This window comes from Herpailurus yagouaroundi, unplaced genomic scaffold (assembly GCF_014898765.1).
Source record: "Herpailurus yagouaroundi ecotype Mexico unplaced genomic scaffold, PumYag 197, whole genome shotgun sequence".
Lineage (NCBI taxonomy): Eukaryota > Metazoa > Chordata > Mammalia > Carnivora > Felidae > Herpailurus > Herpailurus yagouaroundi.
This window is the reverse complement of record NW_024412428.1, coordinates 24886779-24899492: the sequence shown is the minus strand read 5'-3', so window position 1 is coordinate 24899492 and position 12714 is coordinate 24886779. Positions and strand designations below refer to the sequence as shown.

Here is a 12714-nt window from a genome sequence, read left to right as displayed (position 1 = left end):
TAAGCCTAGGCAGTTCTGGCTCTTTTTTAAAAAAAGGAATTATATTTTGCTTGGCTATACTTTTATTTTTTTTATTATTGAAAAGATTTCAAATATACAGAAAAGTAGAAAGAATGATACAGTGAACAGTGCATACCAGTACCCACCACCTGGATTCAAGACTTAATATTTTATCACATTACATATACATATATTCTTTTGCTCATCATTTTATTTTTTATATTTATTTTTTTAAAGTTTAGTTACGTAATCTGTACACCCAGTGCTGGGCTCAAACTCATGACCCCAAGATCAAGAGCCACCAGCTTCTCTGACTGAGCCAGACAGGTGCCCCAATCTTTTGCTGATGACTTTAAAGTAAATTAATTGACATCATTGCCAGTTTACTCTTGAGTATTTCGTCATCTCTCCAGAAAGTAAGGACATCTCTTACATAACCATAAACCATTATTGCACTAAAACATTCAATAAAGTTTCCTAATGTCCTCTCATACCCAGTCCGTATTTCACTCTTCCCTCTTGCTCCAAAGTATTATCTTAGCTCTGCTTTTGTGGCTCATTTCAACTCTGGTCTCTTGAGCTGAAGCGATTGTGCTTTCCTTACAAAGCCAACCAAGCCCCCCTCCGTCTCCTCACCCTTACTGGCGTCTGACCTGTCTTGGGAAGAGGGGGGATAATTCTCTTCATTTGGGAAATGGATAGACTGAGGAGACCTGTAAGTGATACAGCTTAGATCATGGAAGGCAGGTTGTCAGGCAAACCAGCTTTGATTAATTTTCCTGTTTAACATAGCTTTGTTTTCTTGTCATTCCCCCACCTCCGTAGGCTCCCACTTGCTTCCACGTGACTGCACACAGGTCTACCTCCTTTTTGTACAATGTGTATATACTGTTCATTTATTCCATAAAGATTATTGATCACAGTTTGGGCATAGCTATTTGAGTTAAGCATATATATGAGGTATACACACACACACACACACACACACATATTCATGTGTATTCTTACTGTGTTAAATCTTAGCTATCACCGATTCGGGGGTTCCTGTGGCATTTTTTTTTTTAAGATTTCTTTTTCTTTTCTTTCTTGCTTTCTTGCTTTTTTTTTTTTTTATTAAGTAAATTCTACCCCCAACGTGGGGCCCAAACTTATGAATTCAGGAGTTCCATGCTCTACTGACTGAGGTAGCCAGGCACCCCCCTTGGCATTCTTGATTAAAGGTGAAGAAAATCTAGAAAAAATGGATGCCCCTAGGTATTGATAACTAAAGAGAACAAACAGGTTACAGTTGCCATGCAAGTAAGACGGATCTCTATGTGTGTGAAATGTGTCTTTTCCATTTGGATTTTTAGGTTCAACAGAATCCCTCAATCCTAGACCACAGACGACAATTTCTCCAGCAGATCTTCATGGAATGTGGTATCCTACAGTTCGAAGAACTCTTGTGTGTCTCTCCAAATTGTACAGATGCATAGATGTATGTGTGTAAATTCTTGTATCTTTAGTGTAAATTGCTTGCTGTTTCGCGTGAAATTTTTTAATTTTAATTTTATTTTAAGATATCGATGTAGTATTTTGTTTGGTATCAAATTCAAATCATACGATTTTTCAGTACAGAGGTAGGTTTAAGATGAGTCTAAGTTAGGAATTCTTAACCTGTGCATTCTTTAGAACCTTAGAATTCACTAGTGGCCTTTAGGGAGTCTGTGAACATCTTGAAATTGTGGGCAAAATTGTGTATGTGTGTTTATATTTGTGTCTTTCTGAGAAGGGTTATGGCTTTTATTGCTTTTCATAGGGACCTATGACCACATATAAGTTTAAAACTACTAGTTGGGGCGCCTGGGTGGCGCAGTCGGTTAAGCGTCCGACTTCAGCCAGGTCACGATCTCGCGGTCCGTGAGTTCGAGCCCCGCGTCAGGCTCTGGGCTGATGGCTTAGAGCCTGGAGCCTGTTTCCGATTCTGTGTCTCCCTCTCTCTCTGCCCCTCCCCCGTTCATGCTCTGTCTCTCTCTGTCCCAAAAATAAATAAAAACGTTGAAAAAAAAATTAAAAAAAAAACAAAAAAAAACTACTAGTTAAGTCATCTGTTTTAGTTTAGTTTATAGATAAGGAAAAAGACATGCAGAAAGGTTAAGTGACACGTCCAGTGTCACATGGGCATAATGTACATTTAGTATTAAATTTATTATTAAATGCATCTACTTTAGTTTTGTACTCCATTTAAATCAGCATCCTTGATAAGTACTGTTAAGGTTTCATGTGTTTCTAATCATGGGATTAATTTTCGTTGTTTGCTGAAATTAGCAGTACTTTTTTTTCCCTTAAGCACCAACTTAAACGTTGCATTGATTTTAGGTAAGAGTTATTGTATACATTCCAGAATGTTTAATGATACGATTAATGTAGATGCATAGTGGTGGGTGATTATCAATCTTGACAGATTATTTGTCTATATTTATTTACTGTTAGGAACTTGCTGCTGAAATGTAAGATTCAGTGTTTTTTTGTTTTGTTTAAGTTTTATTTAAGTAATCTCTACCCCACATGGGGCTTGAACTCACGACCCCGAGATTAAGAATTGCCCGCTCCTCTGACTGAGCCAGCCAGGCATCCCTAAAATTCAGTAGCTTTACTTTAAATTAAACTGTGTAACAATTCCAGTAGCATATGAAGAAAAAAGCGATTAAATACAACAGCTGTGTAATTAATTGTCCAAATGCTACTGTTTCTTAAGAATATAGTTCATAGGGGGTGTGTATATTCCCCCCACCCCCTGCATAGAGATACATTTTTTAGAACTTGGGTGATTGAGCCTTTGTTTTAAAGTTGGTTTTATTGAGTTAAAAAAAAAAAAAAAGCCTCCAACATATTGAAGTCAGGGCTCCATGGGGTCAGAACCACATCTGCCTTGTCCACCCACCACTGTGCATCTAGCATTTAGCGCAGAGCCTAGCATGAAATAGGTGCTAAGGAGATGTTGAAGGGTCACATGAGTGTCTTGAGAGATGCACATTACAAAAGCATGTATTGGTCTAGAAATAGGAATAGGAGTAGGAAATGCCAGGGGGAATATTGCCAGTAATATAACTTAATTCAGCTATATTGAGGGTAAGCAAGCATTCATTGTTCGTTGTACTCGGCTTCCATTTTTTTCTTTTTCCTGTGTTGTGAAACACTTCAGGGTAATGTTTTTCTTTTATTTCACCAGAGGGCAGTGTTCCAAGGATTGTCCCAGGAAGCCTTGTCTGCCTGCATTCAGTCACTACTTGGAGCATCAGAGTCTATCAGCAAAAACAAGGTTTGATGAAGTGTTAGGTGAAATCTTGTTACCTATAATAATACTGTTCAATACAGCATTTATTTATAGGCGCAGAAATTTAAAGCCGTGTTGGCAGTAGGATATGTTTGTTTAATGTGATTTAATTTTGAGGCCCTTTAAGAGAAGCTAGAGCAGTTGACCCTTGAACAGCACAGGAGTTACGGGGCACAGGTCCCCCCACGAAGGTGAAGATACATGTAGAACTTTTGACTCCTCGAACACTGAACTACTAATAAATAGCCTTCTGTTGACTGGAAGCCTTACTGATAACATAGTCAATTAGCACATTTTGTATGTTATATGTGTTATGTACTGTATTCTTAGAATAAAATAAGCTAGAGAAAAGAAAATGTTATTAGGAAAATCATGGGGAAGAGAAAATACATTTACATTACTGTACTCTAAAAAATGCACGTGTGTAAGTGGACCAGCGCAGTTCAAACCATGTTGTTCAAGGTTCAGTTGTATTTTGTTATAGTGCTAAATAAAGACTGCGCTGTATAAAAGAGTGCCAATTTTGCTAAAGTACCAAAAATGATACTTAGGTTATACATTCTGTAGGATAAAAGTTTCTTACTATACTCTTAGAAACTGGGAAGGTAGTAGATTCCTGTTTCCCTGGAAGACCAAAACTGTGTTTTCAAGGGAATGTAGCAATTTATAATCATCCTTCAGTGATGGTTTTAAATTGTTGAGCAGAGAAAATCTACTAAGTCAATTTGGAAGACAGACAGTTGTGGCCCATGGGTTGCATGACTGGAAGTAGTTGCCATGACTTTGTGACTTAGCTTTTAATCAAGAAGGGATCTGGGGCTGAAGGCCTCTGAGAATTTTTTACAGCCTGGTCAGAAGTGTTGCTCTGTTTAACCCTCTGTTAAAATACCTGTTACCCAGGAGGAGGGAGCTGTGGGAGGTGTTTTCAGGGAAACCTTTTTGGCTGCTTGAGTCTTCAAGGCTTTAGATAAATTAGGGTAACACACACACACACACACACACACACACACACACACACACACAGCTTCCCACCAAAGAATTTGGGGTTCTTTTGCTAGGAAAGTTGTACCTCTGTGACAACTTCATTCTCCCACTCATGGAATGGAAGGTTACAATTTTTGTTTGCTAGAAAGAGGATGGAAAGTTAGTTGTAGACACGCAGATTTAAGTTGTAAAAAGTGTTTCTAAGTCTGAGCTCTCACATTTCCTTTAATACACGAAATCAGGAAAAACATTCTAATATTAGGTAAATGGTTAAATAAATTGTGGCATGTTCCATATAGTAGACTATTACACGACCATTAAATTTTTAATGAAGCAATAACATTCAACTTAAATATGTTAAGGCAAAAAAAAAAAAGGATACAAACCAGATATACATTAGGACTTCAGTGAAAACGCTTTTGAAAGCTTTTGGGAGACTGTGGATGATTTTCCCTTCTTTTCTCTATACTTTTCTTATTTTCCAGATTTTCTAGCATGGGCATGTGTTTCTTAGATCATCAGGAGAAAAAAAATGACCTAATTTAAAAATAAGTGTATCGACTTAGGTCTTATACCACTGTTCTCTTTTTAAAGGGAAGTATGAAGGGCTTTTTGATTCTTCAGTCCTTACCCTGTGAGGCCTGTGAGGCTGTCCTATTTTATCTAGCTTTGCTTCCTACATATTATAAGGGGTTTAAGTATGTATGAGGAAGCCCTCTATTTGGTAAGCATTAGCTAATTTGTTGTCATTGTGGAGTTTGCGCTTTTGCCTTTCAAGAAAATGATCACTTAATGTGTTGGCTTTTTAAGGCAAGAAATTGTTCTTCTGTACTTTTAAATTGAGCACCTAGTGTATCAGTAAATTACTAACGTGGTACCATTCACTGGATAACAGCTGTAGTAAAGTCAATCTATATTGTACTATTTTTGCCCCTTGGAGTTGTTAGTTTTTTGAAAAATAGAGCAAGTATTCAGAATGTTTCCTGCTTATTTAATGCTCTGTGTGCCAGAGTGCAAAGTGAGTTTCCATCAATAAATCATACTTCTATATTGATTATGGGCTTATTTAGAAGGAGGGAAGAGAGAGAGAAACCAGAGAGGAGTTACTTTGCTTAATAACCCCTTTAAAATTTTTATTATTTACTGAAGGACTTTATTCTTTTCCTAGTATAGTGTAACATCATTAGAAATATTTTCAAAGTAAAATTCTATCTTGAGTAGGCAGCAAGAACGAGCAAACACAGCCTTGCTTTTGTTAATATACAGACTTTTTCCTGAAATGAAAGTTGTCATTTTTCACTGTTTTCAGGATTGGGTCTGAGCTTTGGCAATAAAGCTTGAATCAAGACCATTCTGGGCAGGGCCTAACAGGGAAGATGCCCATGTGGCCGCTCTCTCTGTCTCTCTCTTTTTTTTAATTTATTTATTTTTTAATTTACATTCAAGTTAGCATATAGTGCAACAATGATTTCAGGAGTAGATTCCCTAAGCCCCTTACCCATTTAGCCCATCGCCCGTCCCCAAACCTCTCCAATAACCCTCTGTTTGTTCTCCATATTTAAGATTTCTTATGTTTTGTCCCCGTCCCTGTTTTTATATTATTTTTGCTTCCCTTCCCTTATGTTCATCTGCTTTGTATCTTAAAGTCCTCATATGAGTGAAGTCGTGATATTTGTCTTTCTCTGACGAATTTTGCTTAGCATAATACCCTCTAGTTCCATCCATGTAGTTGCAAATGGCCAGATTTCATTCTTCTTGATTGCCGAGTAATCCCCCATTGTGTATGTATGTATGTGTATATATATATATATATGTATATATATATATATACACACACCACATCTTCTTTATCCATTCATCCACCGATGGACATTTGGGCTCTTTCCATACTTTGGCTAGTGTCGATAGTGCCCAGTGCAGCCACTCTCAGGGTGTAGGCAGGCAAGGCTCTGTCAGTGGGAAGATAATCCACAATGGTAACCCCAACTCATTTCTGCCTTTGGAAGCTCCTTTTGTATTTTTGTGTAAATGTGATTATTTCTGATATTCGGGATATTGAAACCACTTTGACCAAACAGTGAGAGCCCTGTTACTTAACGAGAAGCTAGAAAGCTCAGGTCGGAATCATGCTCATGCTTTGAACTTGACTTCCTATTCCGTGCTGAAGTTGGGTCACTCCATCTCTTCTGTTTCTGAACCAAATTAAAGTAGATTTGATTTCTTTTCTAAATGTGTTGACTTTACAACCTTTGGTCTGATTTACTTCCTTGGATTGACAGAGTGGACGGCCGTGTTAGTAAGGGTTTGCAGCAAGATTTTTCCAGGGAATTCTAACATGGGTAATATGGGGAGAGTTCACTGCACACCAAGGGAGCCATGGGTACATACGGTTAGGTTAAGGGCCATGAACTTAGGTAGATTAATGTTGATTAATAACACATGTGTTTTATGTTTTTTATTTAATCTGTGATGATATCCATTTTTCTGTTTTACAATTTAGACTCAGATTGATGGACAACTTTTCTTAATTAAGCACCTTTTGATCCTTCGTGAACAGATTGCTCCATTTCATACCGAATTCACCATTAAGGAAATTTCCCTGGACCTCAAGAAAACTAGAGGTACTTTATTGTCCTGGCTGGCACAGTTGGGTGTGTTTGACCTGTCCAAATGTGTCAGCAAAGGTTATAGGTTTATTTTATGTTCATCTGCAATTGTTTTTGCATGCTGTGCTTGCTAAGCTTGTTACTTGTTCGTACTAAGCTGAGCTGTCAACATCCTAACTACGTCTAACTTGCTATATTTTCCTTATGAAGGGAACTGTATCTGAGCAGTTCAGTTTGTAATATAGCGTTACTTCTCTTTGACTCTGCTACATATTACCATAACCAGTGAAAAAATGAAAAATCAGTGTAACAGCTACTTACAGTGCCAGCTAATTGGAGTGATTTTAAACACTGAGTAGAGTTTGTCAGTTCATGAAAATTCAGGAAGCCAGCTGGGTAAAATGGAGGAGTACTTATCTAAGAGTCTGAAAGAATTGGGTTCTGTGTCTGGCCCATCATTTCCTGGCTCTTGTGTGATCTTGGATGGGGGCTTTAGCTTTTCTGTCCCAGGGAAAATGAGCAGAATCAACTTGTCATGATAACTTCACGAGGTTATTGAGATCATTAAGCATGAAAATGTATGTTAAAGTGCTTTATAAGCTTTAGATGCATAAATAAGCCTAATTGGTATTATTAAATCAGCTAGTTGTTAAATAATTATGTGGATAGGAGTTTTGAATTGTTAATAGACATTGAATCATTTTGGGAAAGATGATTCATCCATCCTAATGATTTGTCTCTGACTGGATTAACAGAGCTCCTTTCTAAAAGATCAAAATAGTTATTTTCTAAGATGTTGATCTTAAGTGGTTCAAGATATACGGTACTAAGAATATCCCTAGTTTCCCCTACATACAAATTTATCTAAATTTTATCTTTTCTTAACCATTTCCAAGAGAATTAAGCTCCAATGCCTTAAGCCATTGTTTACATAATGAATCTCTCTCTTGAGTATTGGGGGAATTGAGAAAATAGTTACTCAGATGATTTCCTGTACTCTGTGGTTCAGGAGAACTCCAAATACAGGATTTGCACAGGCAGCTGGTTTTTAGTTCCCTAATGACTGCGCTTATAAAAATAGTGGGCTTGACTTAACTCACCTGAGAACCAAAGTGGTCTCATCATGAGCCATGTTAGAACAGTTTACTCTTTCTTTTCCTAGTGCTCTCTCCTTTTCACCACAGAAAATACCTTTTGGTTCTGTTGGAATTTGAATAGTAAGCCTCTGTGTTATTTATATACTTTGTGATTTATTTATTTTTATAATTTTTAAAAATATTTATTTATTTTTGAGAGAGAGAGAGATGCACACAGAGCATGAGCAGGGGAGGGGCAGAAGGCAAGGGAGACACAGAATCCGAAGCAGGCTCCAGGCTCTGAGCTGTCAGCACAGAGCCCGATGTGGGGCTCGAACCCACGAACCGTGAGATCATGGCCTGAGCTGAAGTTGGACGCTTAACGGACTGAGCCACCCAGGTGCCCCTGTTTTTTTGTTTTTTGGTTTTTAAATTTTATTTTAAACAGCAGCCAGGTTTCCTGGATTTTGGCTTTTATAAGATGAATAATTTTTTTAGAGCTTATTCTCATCAGAGGCTCCCATCCCCTAACCAGTCTAGTTGATTCCCTTCTGTCCTTTCAGTGAGAGGCATGGGAATAGTGTTCTAACCTTGAAGGGTGCCAAGGGCTGCTGGTCCTTAACTGTTTTTAAGTGATGGGATAAAGTAGGGCTGATCTACTTTCTTTCACTTAATTTCTAATTCTTTTTTTATTTAATTTTTAATTTTTTAAAACTTAATCTTTTATAGTCTTTCACTTAATTTCTAATGCATATTTGTTGCTGCTTCGTTAGTTCTAGTATAGACCCATTGAAGTGTGAGAAAATGAAATGCCCTAAGATTTTGGCAAATACTGTTATTTATTTATTTCTTTATTTTAACGTTTATTTATTTTTGAGAGAGGGAGACAGAGTGTAAGTGGGGGGGTGGGGCAGAGAGAGAGGGAGACACAGAATCTGAAGCAGGCTCCCGGCTCTGAGCTGTCAGCCCAGAGCCTGATGCGGGGCTCGAACTCACGAATCGTGAGATCATGACCTGAGCTGAAGTCAGATGCTTAACCGACTGAGCCACCCAGGCGCCCCAGCAAATGCTGGTTTAAAGTATGTTTTCCCTAAAACATTATAAAGCCTGTGTAATCCTACAAAACTGATTTGATTCTATTTATCACAGTCTTTTAGGTTATCTGGTAGAAAAGACAGCAGAAACAAAGAGCCATTTACCAAAGCTTTACTCTCAGTGCTGAGCGTGACAAAGAGGCCTTTTTCAGTCAGATCAGGGTGCAGGCAGTAGTACCCCTGTGTGCGTACTGGTAAAAACCAGGGTTAGAAACATTTCGTGCTCTGCTTTCTGCCGTGTGGCAAAGCGAAGAAATGTCTTTTCTGACTGTCACTTAAGAATACTTGCTCTCTTTAAACCTCTAACCTCTCATGACTAACACTGTATCTTATTGCATTTGAACATCAATGAGACCTCAGTTAGTGCTTTGTGTAGATTCTAGTTAGTCTGGAGGTTGAGGGGTAAATATGTCCTTTTGGTGTTTTCTTTCTGGCTGACACATGAGTTTATTCACTCTGCTTTTCAAATGAATAAATTTCTGTGCCAGGCAGGATCCTGACAAACGAAGCTGGGTAAGTATATGAATTTTTTTTTTTTTTTTTTGAAAAACCTGTTTAGCACCCTAAAAGTAAAGCAGTGAAATTTTAAGGTATCAATTACCATTTATCATTTTTCTTTTCTTTTTTTTTTTTTCTGTAAATGAGTAATTGAGATCAATAGTCATGTCCCAAGTCCGACTTGTGGAAAATAACTGTGTGGTGGGTACTGTAGCTGTGGTTGCCGCTGATCTCATGCTACTCCATCCATGGTGGTGAGTTGGTAGAAATGAAACTTCTCTTGCTTTGTGGTAACAGAGAACCGGTGTATATTAACACACTGAAACCGTAACTCGGCTTTTCTCTTAAAACTGTACGTGTTCACGGGATGAGTAATTTTGTTTCGCAGATGCAGCGTTTAAAATCCTGAACCCTATGACTGTCCCAAGATTTTTTAGGCTGAATAGCAACAACGCCTTGATAGAGTTCTTGTTGGAGGTGAGAAGGAGTCTGTTTCATTGGTGGCGGGAGATAAAGGGCATTCTTTACACGTCTGGTCATTTCTAGGCACATAAAAACAGGAGGAAATTGTCATCTTCTTTTTAAGGGTACTCCTGAGATAAGAGAACATTATCTTGACTCTAAAAAAGATGTAGACCGTCATCTGAAATCGGCCTGTGAGCAGTTTATTCAGCAGCAGACCAAGCAGTTTGTAGAGCAGCTGGAGGAGTTCATGACAAAGGTAGAGACCTTGGTGCATATTTGCTAAAGTAATTTTGAATTCTTCCTTCGATTTCCTTTTGAATTACTCTCTTGTGAAAACTCTGGCAGGAGACAGCAACTAGTAAGCCCAAATCTTAATGATTCCGTCTGGGAAATCACCGTGTTTCCTATTACGGAAGCTTTTTGGTTTGGACTTTTAGATACGCTTACACAGTTTTTGGTTTTTAAGAGAAAGAGTGCAAATATTGACTCCTAGCCGAAATCCATCAGCTGGCTAAGGCTAGCAATGAAAAAATAAGATTATGGCTATTTTGACTTTCCTGTTTCGACCTAATCGGGGTTTTTTGTCATTGTTGTTTCATTTTGTTTTAATACTTGAGTACGGTTACGAAGGACTTCATAAAAATGCTTAAAAAAGCCTTGAAATTAGCTTTCATTTATTAAGCGTCTGCTGTCTGTCTGGACATGTATTGGAGGACGTTATAAAAAGAATTAAAATATGACAGCCTTTCATCTCAAATATACTTACCTAAGTCCATACTGGGGAGACAGACGTATCTTTGAAAGGACCAGGAGTCAACTAAGTGAATTGTCTGTGAGTAAATTTTTTTTGCTGGGGCCATCAACGCTACTATGCTTGAGGCCTGTGACTTTCATTTGAAAGTCAGAAGGTATTTGTTTTTAAAAATAATAATAAATACCAAAAAAGCAAATACAGAAATGTTAAAGCAGTCAAGCTACTCTTTTGTTTATCATTGGCATATGGTACATGTTTACTGGATTTCAGTCCATTCATGTTAAGTATTTGGAGTATGTGTGTTTTTCCCCCACCACATAAATTTAAAAGGAGGGTGGTAGAAATGTTTCTTACTGGGTTTTGAATTTTAAAAAATGGCACAAGTATTGATACTTTGTTATTTACAGGCAAGTCATTATAGTTTTTGCTGAAATTGTCCTTATGTGTGTAGATTGTACCCTTATATGTGTTTTTATTTTTGGGAGAGTATCCATGTTAATACTGATGGGAAATATTGTAGGTGAGTATTCTGCAATAAAAGAGCAGCAGAATGAATCTTCTGACATAAGCAAGTGGATTATAATGAAATCTAGGATTAAAGGGTTTTTCTGGAAAAGCAGTCTTTGTAGAAGTCAAAAGAATATAAATTCACTGATGTGGCTGTCTAAGTGAGTTAGTATAGGTTTGGTAAATCTGGTATAACTGTAATTGTGCATTTTGGAAGGCTCTGGGCACTATGAACATTTTTTATTTTTATTTTTTTAATGTAACTTATTGTCAAATTGGTTTCCGTACAACACCAGTGCTCATCCCAACAGGTGCCCTCCTCAGTGCCCATTGAACATTTTTTTTTTAAATTAGAGGTTTATGGGGTGCCTGGCTGGCCTAGTCGGTGGAGCGTGCGACTCTTGATCTTGGGGTTGTGTGTTCGAGTCCCAAGCTGGGTGTAGAGATTACATGAAAATAAAATCTTTAAAAAAAAAAGAGAGAGGTTTTATGTAGAAAACATGTGTTCTAAGCCTGAATCATATAATGGTTGTTCATGAACATGCTACACATCTATAGCGGGGACACCTCTTTTAAAATGCACTACTCGTGGAGGGATTGGAGAGGGAAAGGCCCTGCCTCTGGACATCACTGAGAAGTCAGTCCCATCCCCCATGCTCAGTCTCAGCGTTGCCCTTGCTCACATCATTCACTGTTGCCTCATTATCTTTTGTCAACCTCGGTCCCTCACTGCTCTTCAGACTCCATCAGAATATTTAGTAGATACTACAGCTCAGAGGACTGAGCATCCCTTTTATTTATCTTATTCCAAATTCAGGTCTCTTCCCCCATCCTGTTGGAGTGGAGTGAGTCAGAGACAAAGATGTACACACGCACAGGCATACAGCGGAAGCCCTCGAGTTACACAGATAAATGTGATCATTTAAGACATTGCTTCTTCGAATTTGTGGACCAAACATTTTTCACTTCTTATCTGGTGAATGTTACTAGAATAGCAGAGGCAGAATAAATGATTTTAAAACTTTAAAATGATTTTCTTTAAGGGTAGATCTGCAAGTGCAGAATCTTGTGCCTCTTTTATTATAGTTGGCATTTTATAAGGCAGCCAGTGATTGTACCTTGATGAATGATTGCAAGAAAAGCAGCATCCGTAGGTGCAGAAAGGAAACCGTATTTCATCTCTGATTTGGATGTATGCTTGTAGGTCTCCGTATTTTACCATTTGGGTGTAAGCCTCATTGACAAAATGTTCTCAGCTTGTTTTTAAGTTTGGACTGGTTTTTAAAATATATATGGGTTTGCATAATAAAACAAACTGTGTGAGTGGAGAGAACATTCTTAGGCTGTCTGAAGACTTGTTTTTGAGCCTACAGACTTGGGTATGATTCTGGTTCCCTGTCATCTGCTGTAAATT

At 38.0% G+C, this 12714-nt stretch overlaps 1 protein-coding gene across 2 annotated transcripts in view; it reads left to right on the top strand.

Annotated features, from left to right (window-relative positions):
• COG3 (component of oligomeric golgi complex 3) overlaps nucleotides 1-12714 on the top strand; it is a 71810-nt gene that overhangs the window by 44442 nt on the left and 14654 nt on the right. The window contains exons 15-19 of one of the 2 annotated variants that reach the window (XM_040448483.1): nucleotides 1353-1477; nucleotides 3212-3301; nucleotides 6858-6921; nucleotides 9963-10051; nucleotides 10161-10295. In XM_040448483.1, the coding sequence (XP_040304417.1) occupies nucleotides 1353-1477; nucleotides 3212-3301; nucleotides 6858-6921; nucleotides 9963-10051; nucleotides 10161-10295 (503 nt within the window). Of the gene's footprint in view, nucleotides 1-1352; nucleotides 1478-3211; nucleotides 3302-6800; nucleotides 6922-9962; nucleotides 10052-10160; nucleotides 10296-12714 lie in introns of both variants that reach the window. The other variant, XM_040448482.1, reaches the window with a different exon arrangement.